Source organism: Opisthocomus hoazin, chromosome 7 (genome assembly GCF_030867145.1).
Source record: "Opisthocomus hoazin isolate bOpiHoa1 chromosome 7, bOpiHoa1.hap1, whole genome shotgun sequence".
NCBI classification, from domain to species: domain Eukaryota; kingdom Metazoa; phylum Chordata; class Aves; order Opisthocomiformes; family Opisthocomidae; genus Opisthocomus; species Opisthocomus hoazin.
Genome location: NC_134420.1, coordinates 36641650 through 36655354, shown reverse-complemented (window position 1 = coordinate 36655354; position 13705 = coordinate 36641650). Strand labels below are relative to the sequence as shown.

Below are 13705 nucleotides of genomic sequence, written 5' to 3'. Positions count from 1 at the left end.
CCCTCCCGCGAGACCCTTGTGGTCACGTGACTGCCGGGGACGGGAAGGCAAAGACGTCATCGGCTCCCGGCCCTCTCTATGGTCCTAGGGGCGCAGTGCTGGCCTATCGCGTGCGGCGGAGTGGGAGCGGGGCGGGCTGGCGCCTGCGCGCTGGGCGGCGGTGGACGGGCGCACGCTGAGGCAGGAGCGGGACCAGCGCGAGAGTCCGGGCCGCGAGCGCAGAGCGGGACCCCCTCGGCCGTTGCCAGGTAGCGGCTGCGCCCCCGCCGAGGGGTCCGGCCTCTCCCTGCGTCTCCTCCTGGCCGGGGCCGCTGCGGGCCTGCCGGGTCGGGAAGGGCGAGGAGGGGAGGGGAGCCGGCGCGGCCGCCGGCCGGACCCAGGCGGGAGGGCCCGGCGCCGCAACTACGAGCTCTGCAGCCCGCGGGTCCGCGCTGCCTGGGGGCCGGGCCGCCTCTCGCCCTCCCTGTGCCAGAGGTTGGCTGCCCTGGGCGCCGCTTCCCTTCGCTGGTGCTGTAGCTGTCGCCGAGCATCGCCTGTGCCAGCGGCGCTCCCGTGGCCGGAGGAGTCGCTGGTCGGAAGCTCCTCCATTTTTGCCGGGTTCCACAGAGACCTGTGCGGCCGCGGGGGCTGAAACCTTTGCTGAGGAGTTTCCTTGGAAAGAGGATTCCCAGCGTTGGCGCTGTGTTGCTCCTGAGAGGCTTCCCGCAGGAGGCCGAAATAAAAAGCTGGTGTCAGTGGAGAGAGAAGTAAAATAATCTGTGTGCAGAGCGGTGTTTGTCCGTTCTTGCTTGCTGTGGTTGGGATTATTTGCTTTGCAGTGTGTTTTTATTATGTATTTCATAAGTAGGCATGTAGAATTGAGCTGAAATGCATTATGAGGGCTAGAAAAGTGAACTGTAAAGTTTTTATTGGAGTTCTTTATTCAGCTTCAAATTATATGAAGTTATGTGAAACCCTTAGAGGAATGTTTTTATAATCCTGTACTAGTCAGTATTTCCCTTTTCTGAAGGTTAATAATGCAAATAAGGGTGGACACAGTCTTCTGAATTGCATGGCTGTGTGTAGGCCTGTAACTAGTGGTGTCCCCCAGGGGTCAGTACTGGGCCCAGTCTAGTTCAGCTTCTGCATCAATGACCTGGATGAAGAGTTAGAATGTACCCTCAGCAAGTTTGCTGATGACACCAAACTGGGAGGAGTGGTAGATACACCAGCAGGCTGTGCTGCCATTCACCGTGACCTGGACAGGCTGGAGAGCTGGGCAGAGAGGAACCTGATGAGGTTCAACAAGGGCAAGTGCAGGGTCCTGCACCTGGGGAGAAACAAACCCATGCACCAGTACAGGCTTGGGGTGGACCTGCTGGAGAGCAGCTCTGTGGAGAGGGACCTGGCAGTGCTGGTGAACAACAAGTTGACCATGAGCCAGCAGTGTGTCCTTGTTGCCAAGAAGGCCAATGGGATCCTGGGATGCATTAGGAGGAGTGTGGCCAGCAGGTCGAGGGAGGTTCTCCTTCCCCTCTACTCTGCCCTGGTGAGGCCTCATCTGGAGTACTGTGTCCAGTTCTGGGCTCCCCAGTTCAAGAAAGATGAGGAGCTACTGGAGAGAGTCCAGCAGAGGGCTACGAGGATGGTGAGGGGACTGGAGCATCTCTCCTCCAAGGAGAGGCTGAGGGAGCTGGGCTTGTTCAGCCTGAAGAAGAGAAGGCTGAAAGGGGACCTAATAAATGCTTATAAATATTTCAAGGGTGGGTGTCAGGAGGATGGGGCCAAACTCTTTTCAGTGGTGCCCAGTGACAGGACAAGGGGCAATGGGCACAAACTGAGGCACAGGAAGTTCCGTCTGAACATGAGGAAGAACTTCTTCCCTCTGAGGGTGACGGAGCACTGGAACAGGCTGCCCAGGGAGGTGGTGGAGTCTCCTTCTCTGGAGATATTCAAGACCCGCCTGGACAAGGTCCTGTGCAGCGTGCTGTAGGTGACCCGGCTTTGGCAGGGGGATTGGACTAGATGACCCACAGAGGTCCCTTCCAACCCCAAACATTCTGTGATTCTGTGTACATAGTGCTCAGCGTCACCATCTTACTCTTTTTTTAAAATTCTCATATAGCTAGAAAGCGTTAGCACTGCTGTAGAGATCAAGAGTAGAACTTCAAAGAGGTGATTACAACACACCTCCTGACGGAGTGGTGCATTTGACTCGGCATCTTAGGCTCCTACTTTTGTAGGAAACTTTCTGTTTGAAAGTTCTAGACATAGAGAGAAGGAATTGGACTGACCTGGTGAGTGATGAGTCTGGATTCGTCATCAGGAAAATGAAGCAGTTGAAGCATTCCTCCTTATCGCTACATGATTATGAAGCATTAATTTTGTACTTTTTTTGAGTGTCTAATGAAAGAATCCCATTTTGGTTTTCAGGGCTTTTTTTCCTCCTGATTAGCAATACGTTGGGGGGTGCTTTTCTTCCTTTTTTCAGTGCTTCGTTCATGTCAGGCTATGACTCATGTCATTGCCTTTGCTTTATTTGGTGGCCTCTGAAGCAGGTCTTACATCTTAAGCTGAGTTTAGAAAGTCATCTTCTGGAGCATAGAGTCGTCTTCTTCTCAGTACTACAGAGACTTCACTCTGCCTCTCACCTTCTCAGCCTCTTACATGCTGTCTTATGTGCATACAAATACCTTTGTGAGCACTGCAGGCTTCTTCTCTCACGTGTCCTCCTGTTAAAATCTGATTGAAAAATTCATACAGCCTCGTGCATTTAGATGAATGCAGAGTGTGCAGTGCCCCCTTTTCACCACTTGAAGTCTCTTCTACAGTGTGCTGTGGATAAGTAGTATGACAGTTGAAATGGGAAGTCTGGAAAGCAAGCTTTTTCTACTTTAATGCAAAAGATCAGCATCTTAGCAAAGGATTGTAGTAATACTAAAATACTAGTTAATTTATTACTTAATTCCTGTTAAAACCCAAGTATGAATTGCACAAGCCTTACCCTAATTTGCATTTTTGTACCAGTGTTTCTCTCTGTCCTCACCAGTGCTTGATCATTTTTTACCACGTTTGTAGGAGAAGTCAGTGACGTACTGTGAAATAAAACCTTTGTTTCTTTCTGCTGAAATTCCAGAATGCCGGGCCTAAGCTGTAGGTTCTATCAGCATAAGTTTCCAGAGGTGGAAGATGTAGTGATGGTCAACGTTCGGTCCATTGCTGAAATGGGAGCCTATGTCAGCCTGCTGGAGTACAACAACATTGAAGGCATGATCCTTCTCAGTGAGCTATCCAGAAGACGTATTCGTTCCATAAACAAACTCATCCGCATCGGGAGGAATGAATGCGTTGTGGTCATAAGAGTTGACAAAGAGAAAGGTATTTGTGGATATTGTGGGCTATATCAAGATTGATTTCATAGAGAGAAATGCAGATAAACAGTGTGGCTTACGTATTCACTGGTTTTGCCTGAGGTTTTTTTTTAAGGCAGTTAAGCGAAAAAGACCATCATCATGCCATCTGATATTTACGATCATTCTTCCATTTCTCTGTGTTGTTTGGAAAGCGGGTTAATGAAGGTCAATCACATCAGTAAAAATTTGCTGAAGTGGGTCCTCACCGACTCAGTGCTTGGTCAACAAACCGTAGTGAAGTGGGATTTTCTTTTGATGTCTGTGTAGATTTTTGAAGTCCTAACCGAAGAGAAGGATCATCTGATGTAGATATGATCTGACAGTCACAACATTTGATGCTCGCAGTCCATCCTGTGCATTAACAAGTCTTGAACTTTGGCTATAAAATAGATGACTGTATCTAATTATTGTACCACGTGAATTCTGTAGAAGGTCGCAAGTTGAGATTGTACAGGCAGCTTTGTCTTATGAATATTTGAATCTTCTAATGTTTTTTAAAATATATTTTCTGTTTAGAACATGTTGGATTTTGATAGTATAGTTCCGTGCAATCTTTAAAATCTATATGCAGGTATAAAGAAATAATGAAAATAAACACTGAACACATCTCCTAGAAACCTGACTGTTGGTATGATGTTTCTCAAGTAATATGCTTTTCTAGAATGCTTCTGAAACTGCAGTTAACTCTGAGATTAAGTAAAGAATGACAGGATAAGAAAAAGCAGAGAGGAAAGGCAGACAAGAAGAACCTTATTTCAGATAGATCTGAAGTAAAATAAGTTTTCCAGCATCTCTACTGAAAGGATGCTTCCTCTGAGAAATGAATTTCATTCTCATATTGAGATACACATCTGGAATTCACACAGTGGTCTTTTATTGAATCTTTTGGGCAACCTGTTGTTCATGAGAAGTAGATGGAGACCTTTTCAGGTTTACTAAGAAATGGTTCAAAAGAGTTTTTTCCGCAGACAGTTCTCCTAAAAGGGTGTCCAGGGAGTTAGAGTCTGAATTTGAGAGAAGGCGTACTTTATTAGGAAAGTGTTTAGAGCAAAACTGATGGACTGCCAAGCTTGAATGAAATTGAGTTAAGCGCTACAAAAATATGCATCAAACTTTCTTCTTTGTATGCTGGTATGATTTTTGCCAAAACTGTGTACAGCAACAGAAAAACAGATCACTGATTGCTGAAATACGAAAATTTGTTCCAAGTTTGAAGAGAAAACATTCTTAAGGCAGTAATTTTAAAGAATGTTGTACAAAAGATTTGCTATTGTAGGTATAGTTGGAAGAATAATTCAGTACCCTAGTTTGGATCATGATTTGATCAAATTCATTAAGGTCTGGTTTTGTTACTTTCTGTATCAACAGATAAAGACGGTGTAGGCAAGGGGCAAATCCTGAGCCAGAGTGTGTGTTGTTTAGGCTTTTCTTTTGTAGCAGTTAAGACGTAGTTTGCACAATGCCTGACACTTTCAAAATGGTTTTCCCTAATAGGTTATATTGACTTGTCAAAAAGAAGAGTTTCTCCAGAGGAGGCAATCAAATGTGAAGACAAATTCACAAAATCAAAGACTGTAAGTTGCTTTGCTAGATTTGGGCACTGTGTGTTGCCATCTTCTTTCCCAAGCAACCAAAATGTGCAGACATAAGCTAAGATGAAAATAAAGTATTGTTCTCATGTATTAAGCATACTCTGATTCCCATTTGCCCATGCAAGTGTATGCAGTCAGCTTATCTGTCTATGCATGCTCTGGTAAGCTGCTTCTTAATTAATGAGTAGATCAAGTAATATGTCAGTTGAAAATCTGTGATGTGAAGGGGGAGGTTTAAATTATTAGAAATCCAAAAGCATATGCTGGTTTAGCACTCTGTGGACAAACTTTGTTGAAAAGGCGTGCACGTAGTTTAAGCTGTCAACTCCCGTCCTTACTACTGTGTGGTCTTACACTTCTGAGCAGAATTCTTACCATTAAATATTACTTTGATTCTAACTTTTTTTACTTTGTATGCAAATACTGTTTAACCACTTGATAATGCTTTTTGCATCGGTTTCCATGAGAGAATAATTTTATCTTCATAGCTACAAAGTAAAGGTTTAGGTTAATGTAGTGATTTAAATATTGTAGAAGTTTCCAGATCTCAGTATGTAATATGTAATTTATTGCTAAATACAGGGAAGGATTGTATTGCAACATCACACAATGTTTAGAATCAAGACACTTTATCATTGATATTTTTTATTGTTTATTTGCATCAACAAGTTTTGTTTGTGGACTTTGATCTATGGGACTCGGTTTTATGCTTTACAAACTCATAGTAAGAGTCAGGCATTACATGAGTGTGGCACTGGAGAAGTGGGGTGGGGTGTTGTTTTCTTTTGGGTTTTTGTTTTGTTTTTTTTAATACCCCTTTTGTGTTCAAGGTTTACAGCATCCTTCGTCATGTTGCTGAAGTCTTGGAGTACACTAAGGATGAGCAGCTTGAGAGTCTGTTCCAGAGAACTGCCTGGGTATTTGATGACAAGTACAAAAGACCAGGATATGGTGCTTATGATGCATTCAAGCACGCAGTCTCGTAAGGACATCTTTTCTACTTCTTGGGGTTTATTTTATAATTGCAGAGAAGTATTTACTGGAATAGATCCATCATAATGTTCTTTTGGGGGTTTTGGTTTTTTTCCCCAGAGTCAGTACACAGAATGTACTCACTGGTCAAGTCAACTTAGTAAATTTTGACGTCAGTCTTCCAGTTGCTTGTTGTAGGTTTCTCTGTGTTATTGCTTTCTTCAGGTTCCCAGTGCTTTTGAGAAAGAAGGCTCAGACTTGACTTGTGTTTGTCCAGCGTGGAATGTGCCACTCTGTATGTCAGTTTTATAAAAGTAATAGTTGAATTTGATGTGAGAAATATTAAGGCACTTAGTGAATAATATAGTGTAGGAGAAACACGTAATTACAGACACTGGAGAGATTTCTGTTGCTACAGATGAGCCTGTGGCATTTCTAACAGAAGATGCACTGATCTTGGTTTGTCTGTCAGAATTTACCTGTCCTTAGACCCAAGCAGATGTTACCAAACATATTTAGGTCTGTGTCTGAAGGTATTTCTACTTACAGCTGACTGTCACTCTTCCACTGCACAGGCAGAATTTTTCTTTTTTAAATGCAACAAGCTAGCTTGTTACTACTCTACACTTCCAAACTTAAAGAATGGGAATGCGATCATGAATTTAGAAGTGGAATTATGAAGAGAAAGAGCTGGAAATTGTGGTGCTAAGGAAGTATGCACTGAGATGCATTGCTCTTAATTTTTTTTTATGAAGTTTGGTATTTTAATTTGCTTTCAGAGTTAGCCTATTTGGCTCCCCTCTAAAGATTCTATTGTGAAATTGGCAATCCAAAAATAGATTGCTCAATAACCATTTCTGATTTTACTTCTATAGCGCATAAACTTCTGAGTGATGAACTTGAGTTGAACACTAGATGGCAGTAACAAAATTTTAGAAATGTGTTGACTTAAAGAAACAGGGCACTTGGTAGCGTTTTGATTAACTTAGAATCATCTCGGTGTTTTTGGGGAAGAGACAACTTATATCCTCACTTGGACTGAATATGCTCTGTTTTCACAGAATATTAATCTTCTAATGATAGCGAATTTACTGGTAAAGGGCAAATCTGGGCACATTGCTGCAGAAGGAATTCCAGATCATTCTGTAACTGATAAATGCTTAGTTAAACACCTGTATACTAGAAGAACAAAAAACCCTAGTTACGTTGGCTGTTTAAGCTTCTCTTAGAAAAATTCTTGAGCATGCATGCGGTTTGTTACTCATCTGCTGTTCAGGTTGGAGCACAAACTTCTGAAGCTATCTGTTCTCAAAACACATTTTCATCAGTAGTGCTGTAAGATTTCCGACAATGGACGGCAACTTTTATTTGTTCTTGTTGTGGTCCTACCTAAAGCTATAGCGGTTGGGCTACAGTGGGTATAGCTGCCTTGCTATGCTTGTTGAAGTGCTTTCTGGAGGCTTAGCATGCCCTCTAAGAATTTGACTTGCTATTTTCTCCTTAGTACTGAGGATTAGTGTTTTGCGGCTTCACACAGTAGGATACTAGTGGCAAAATTTTAAAGTATGTTTGCCCTTCAGTCAGTAAAAATTAAACAACCAGGACCTATTTGTTGAGTACCTACAAAACGCTCATGAAAGTAACTTGAAGATTTAACAGAATAGATTGTAAATGAAGAAACAAAATTTGCATGCCTTTTTTTTGCATGTCCAGTAAATCGCTTCTGCCATATGGGTTCATATTTTTGATATGTACAAACTGTCATATTTCTGGGTTCTCTTTGCTCATGTTTGGCCTTTCAACTATCTGTATTCAGTGTATAAGACCATGAAAGATGACGTTTTATTAGCAGCAGAGGCCAATCTCCAATATTGCCCCTTTTTTGTGCCATTTTAGTTCATGTTTCCCTGTATTGTAGGTGATACGGTATTGCTTTACAGAGAACTGTAACTTGTGTCCCTGAAGAACAAGAACAGTTTTCTATAGGGAGCTTTTTGGTTGTGGTCTCCGTATCAGATATATTCAAATATATTTTGAGTAAAATTAATACAGCAATAGAGAGAATTGAAACTGCTTCTTCAAACAAAAGCTGATAATTTATATGGATAAACAGCAGAGAAGCTTGCCTCTCTGATCTCTGGATTTTAAGCTGTTAGCTTGTGATCTAAAAAACCTGTATTCTCTCTTTAGGCAAGAGTGTAGACAGCAGATAAGTGTCTGTGATCCAGTCACTGTTGAAAAGAAGTACAGAACACCATGTAATGAGTATAGGTTACTTTGTAGAATGACAAAGATCCTGCATTTGAATGAAACACTAAAATAATTCAAAAACCTCAGATTCATCATGGATTCTCTTTCATGCGAGACAGGTTTATCTTCACCTCGGAGGGAACATAATTACCAAGCAGCTGGATACTGTGTCACGTACAAATGGACAGAAGTCATTCCGTTTTTTAAGGAAAAAAAAAAAAAAAAAGAATTCAGGTCTTTCCTTCCAGGAACAGATTGAGTAAACTACTTCTCTGCTTTGTTGTTAAATGCTTCCAATAGAAAATATTTTGGAAATAGATGTGTTTATTTTTTCCAGTGTTTCAGTGAACTCTTAAGAAATTTCCCTGGTTTCATTGTCTAGTAGATGTCTATAATTATGCATAATAATGTTGAAACAGTACCAGAAGTTAATGTTGTGTCATATTCCACTTCAGTATAACTTCTGTAACGTTACTTTGCTTGGCTCAGGGACCCTGCAATCCTGGATAGCCTGGATCTGACAGAGGAAGAGAGACGTGTATTGATTGACAATATTAACAGACGTCTGACACCACAAGCAGTCAAAATCCGAGCTGGTGAGTTCTTTCCTGATGTTCATTGAACATGTCCTGACACATAAGTCGAGTTACCATATCTTGTTGCAAATTATAAACTCAGCTAAAACTAGTGTTGGTGGGCTGATTTTTGAGTGGAACTGTTCTTCCACAATTAAGACACCTTAATCAAGGATTGCTTGCGGAATGTCTGTCTGGGTTCTATCTCGAAGTCCACGGTAGTTTGGCTTTATTTTTTTCCACGAAGCTGCTGATTCCTTGGGACACAAAGTACTGGTCCTGATATGTAATGCAGTCTATCATATTGCACTGACACACAATGAATTTAAATATTTTATAGTTATTACTGCATCCACAATATTCTTTTTCATTATTCAGAGTGTTAAATCCTTTGGTTCCCTAACAGGTTGATTGATCTCTGTCAGCACAGCTAGGGCGTATGTCTTAGATGCTTGTCGATGAACCTGTGAAAATAGTTCCAACTTTGCTCTGGGTGTATTTTTAATTGGTTGGTTGCAAACCATTCAGCAGGATAAATTAGCTCAAGTCTCGCATGTCTCTAGTGCATCCATAAAGCGTGTGAGCTGGTTTGTCTCTTATTAGCTCAGTACAGGCAGAAAAAGCACATGACTGCACTGCTTAAGAAGGAATACTTTAAAACTGTAAATCTGCTTGTACAGCTAACCAAACAGCTTAAAAGCATGCTTGCCATTAAACAGATAGTCAGTGTAGCAGAGTCACATGTTTAACTATATGGAGAAATTGCTTCTGCTCAGCAAGGATATACTGAAGAGCATTAGCACTGGTTGATTACTGTAGAGAGGAGAAAAGATAAGCCATATCCACATGACAGTGAAGTCAAGAAGAGAGTGTGAAAACTAAGGTAATGAAAAATTCCTATACCTATTACTTTAGATCACCGTGAGTTAACATAGACTTCAAAAATGTAAGTAGGATTTGATTGCCATGAAGAATGAAATTGCTAATGTGAATAACAAACACTTCATCAGTTTTTAAAATAGTTACTTGAGAAGCGTGTTTTCTTACTGCCTTCATCTTGCCTATTTTGTTCTGATGGCCTAAGTAGTTTTCAATTTTGTCTTTAAAGCAACCTTAGAAACTTTCCATTGGCTTGTAGCCTCATCTTGAGGCTGACTGGAATGCTCTTCTCTGAATTTGTTTGTGATAGCTGAGAATTAATAGGTTGTTGTTGAGTCACCTGGAAGTAAGACTAACTTCTCTGTGTAGCTTAAGCTTGCACCATTGCTACATAGGTGGAGAAATCCTTGTCTTTAGACTAATCTGGCTATTAAAGATATGACCACCATTAGTGTATGTCTTAATTACCAAACATCTACAAAAGGCTATAGCTAACTGTCATTTTAACTATATGTTAGTATAACTTACCTTGGAAAAAAAAAATCCCCATGCTCCTCAGGTGATCCCTCTGTTGAATTGCTGGCATAATTCCATGAATTCGTGGATGTGCTCTTTTTTAAGTTTCACGTTTTTCTCATAGATCTTTCATTTTCTCTGGTGTTTACTGCTTTTATATCTTCATCTCTCCGTGTGAAATACATAATTATTCCCATTGAATTTATGGGGTGAGAGGTGGGTGGATGTGAATGTAATTTCTTATCTTCGCTTTTCAAAGCACAATGTAAAATTTTGTACCTCTGAAGAATTTATGAACACTTTTACCTCAACTTACAAGTCAAGAAAGTGAAATACCTTCCTCAGCTTTGGGAGCTACTGAGGCTCTCATTGTGGATAAATAGTGGTTGCTAAAAAGCTTTATTAATGCTTAACTTTGAACATTCTAAAGGTTCTACAGTTTTTCACAACTTTAAGTTTTATTATTTGTATTCCTCTGTCCTAGATATTGAGGTGGCCTGTTATGGTTATGAAGGCATAGATGCAGTAAAAGAAGCTTTGAGAGCAGGCTTGAACTGTTCCACGGAGAACATGCCCATTAAAGTAAGTGCCTGTCGGAACAGTGAAATCAAAAGCAAGGTTTTCTTATGCCCTCAGGTACCAGTAGCATGCAATTGCAACTGTCACCATCACATAGCTGAGGCTGGGATGCCATGTATGTGCTTTTTGACTCTTCTCTAGCAGGTACATAACACACTTCCTTTCAGCTACGTGCTGATAGTTGTTCCTGTGACTGTGCTGTGGCTTCCCAAGTTCAAGAAGCTGTATTTATTCTGTTCAATGTATTAAAGTCTGGTATTGGCACACTACATACTGCTGCTTTATATTTATTTTAGGTAGGGAGCAACAAATTTTATTTTCGGATGTAAGATTGTGTAAGAAAAGGAATGTGGATGTTTGGTCCACATATGTTGGAGTGTTGGTAGAAGGCCTACTGTACCCAGGCCCAGTTTTTCTTCTCCATCAATTTTAGGATATGGAGTGTGTTACTGAATAAGTGTTATCAAAAAATCTTGGAAGTACTTCCTTCTGGTTTCTTAAAATGGTTTCTTGTAAGAAAAGTTTACTTATCTTAAAAAAAAAACAACAACACAAACAAGAAACCACCAACTCAAAAAAACAACTTACTGGTTGTCACAGTCTTTTAATTGTTTGAAAAATTATGTGATAGGCTGTTTCACTGATATGCAAAGTGGATAGTCTTGCCACTTAACAATATTTGTCTAAGTAAACATACTATGTAACAATAACTGATGTTGATGTTGGAAATTGGACAGCCTGTGCACTTTCTTGTCTGCTATTTCTAAGTTGTTTATACTTGTAGAAAGGGTTTTTCTATTGAGAAAATGTTTCTTCTGTGAATTGTACATTCAGCGCAGCATTGCTCATGTTTGCTTTTGAGATTTTTCTTTCTTTGTTTTCCTTACAATGTGATAGATTAATCTGATAGCTCCTCCTCGTTATGTGATGACTACTACGACACTGGAGAGAACTGAAGGACTGTCTGTTCTAAATCAAGCCATGGCTGTAATTAAAGAAAAAATTGAGGAGAAGAGAGGAGTCTTTAATGTGCAGATGGAGGTAAGAATACATTACGTTCTAAAATGGATTTTATTTTTTCCTCACAACATTTGTAAAGTAGAGCAAGATCAGTAGTGCTAGGAGATATTTTAGCAAAACGCTATTAAGAAACTAAAAAACCCCTAAACTTCTGCATTCCTTAAACAAATGACCAAAAATTCTAATTTTCCTTTTTTTGATTGTGACTTCAGGATGTATTTTATTTCTTGCTTTTAGGTAGAATCAAAGCCTACAAATATGTATGGTCTTTCTTAATGACATTTTAATATGTGTTCTGTTTTGGATTTTTTTGTTTTTCAGCCTAAGGTGGTTACTGACACAGATGAGACTGAGCTTGCAAGGCAGTTGGAAAGACTGGAGAGGGAAAATGCTGAAGTGGATGGGGATGATGATGCCGAGGAAATGGAAGCCAAAACTGAAGACTAAATATTCTGGGATATTTAGAAGAGACAGACCGTATGAAAAATTAGAGACCCCACTGCAAACACTCTGGGCTAAATGTTTTCAGTATTGAAAACTTCAAATGCAAATACTTGAAGTGTTTTACTGTTTTCAAAAGACCAATATGTGAAAGGCTCTTCTACATAACATTTGGTGCAGCAGCTTACACAAATTGAATCCTTTGAAGGGGAGGTGCCTAGTCAAATTCAAGACACAGATCTGGCCAGAGGGAGGTTGCAGCTCCATGCTTAACATTCTCATACATAACAATTCCTGATTGGTAATTACAGCTCAGTGCTTCTGTTAATGATCTTTCCTGGGAGCACCAAAACCAAGCAGGCTGAGCAGTTCTATACAGAATGTATTTGAGCAAATATTCAATAAATTTCTGGGCTATGTAATTCCAAGATTTTATTTTCTCTTTTGTCACGTGGCCTGGAGTGGTGTGAGTGTAAAACCTGGAAGGGTATGCTCAGTGGGTGACTCCCCTTTAACACTGAGAGGGCTTTCTTTTGTTTGCTTTAAATCGAGCTGGGAAGGAGTGGAACAAAATGTTTTTCTTGCAAGTTTGTGGATGCAGGCTTGTTTAAAAGAGCATCATCATTTTTCATCTGCGTTCTGGGACAGAGAACTTGAAAACTTTGAGCATAGCTTGTTACCATTCCAATAAACATAGCTGATAAATGAAAAATTACATACAGTTGCACGTTGCTCCTATAGGTGAATATAGCAGGTGCTTTAATGAACTTATTCATACTTCAAAGTAGACATCTCTGAGCTCATTGCTGCGTGACTTCCAATTCTGCCTACCCTGAAGTAGGTTTACACTGGGCTGAGCTATTCACTGTAGAAACAAGCTGTTTATGTTCTCTGAAGAAGTGAAACAACATGTGCTTTCCACGATGGAGTATAAAAAAAAGAGAAGTCCTGTTTTACTTGTGTGTGGGAACTGGGGGGGAGCAGTTCTTTTTGTTGAAAAACCTTCCAGATGGCTAAATTCTTAAACATATTTATATCCTTTTTTTTTATTGTCATGTCCTGTATTGCCCATCTCCATTTTTTCCTTAAGATTTTGTGCTGCTAGGGAAAAAAAATGAGGCTTTGAGCCTTACCTAGGAATTCTTAATACTGCCACAGTACAAACAGTATCTTTGCTAGGTGGTGTTGCCACAAAAGGCCTTCGCAGAGGGCATACGTATTGCAGTCCGTGCTTGATGATCAATGAAGTTCACATGTACCCAACTCTAACAGTAATGCAAAGCCAAAAAGTTAACTTCCAGTCTTTGCAGAATGTTGGAAAATACCTGAATGTGTCATCACAAAATGAAGAAACAAATCTCTTTTTTTTTTTTTTATGGTTATTTTCTGAATTTGTTTTCTTTCCAGAAGCAGCATGTGGCAGCCTTGTCATGGCTTGATGTTGTGCTTATGTGAGTTTTGTGTTTGAACAGCTCTTCCAGTTTCGCCC

At 40.6% G+C, this 13705-nt stretch overlaps 1 protein-coding gene across 2 annotated transcripts; it reads left to right on the top strand.

Annotated features, from left to right (window-relative positions):
• Positions 1–138: 138 nt before the first annotated feature.
• Positions 139–12323, top strand: EIF2S1 (eukaryotic translation initiation factor 2 subunit alpha). Of its 2 annotated transcripts, none has more exons than XM_075426902.1 (8): positions 139–248; positions 3116–3357; positions 4887–4966; positions 5815–5966; positions 8696–8802; positions 10661–10758; positions 11653–11796; positions 12097–12323. In XM_075426902.1, the coding sequence occupies exons 2-8, from the start codon at positions 3117–3119 to the stop codon at positions 12220–12222; spliced, it is 948 nt and encodes a 315-aa protein (XP_075283017.1). In that variant the 5' UTR covers positions 139–248; position 3116; the 3' UTR covers positions 12223–12323. The 2 variants fall into 2 exon arrangements, with proteins under 2 accessions (XP_075283017.1, XP_075283018.1); XM_075426903.1 differs by lacking the exon at positions 139–248 and adding an exon at positions 508–746.
• The last annotated feature ends 1382 nt before the right edge of the window (positions 12324–13705 follow it).

Bases quoted from the DNA above. Each gene is read 5' to 3' on its own strand.
- EIF2S1 (XM_075426902.1), top strand. From the start codon at position 3,117: ATGCCGGGCCTAAGCTGTAGGTTCTATCAGCATAAGTTTCCAGAGGTG. The intron at 8,803-10,660 runs GTGAGTTCTTTC...CCTCTGTCCTAG, and splicing joins AGCAGTCAAAATCCGAGCTG to ATATTGAGGTGGCCTGTTAT. The intron at 11,797-12,096 runs GTAAGAATACAT...TTTGTTTTTCAG, and splicing joins TCTTTAATGTGCAGATGGAG to CCTAAGGTGGTTACTGACAC.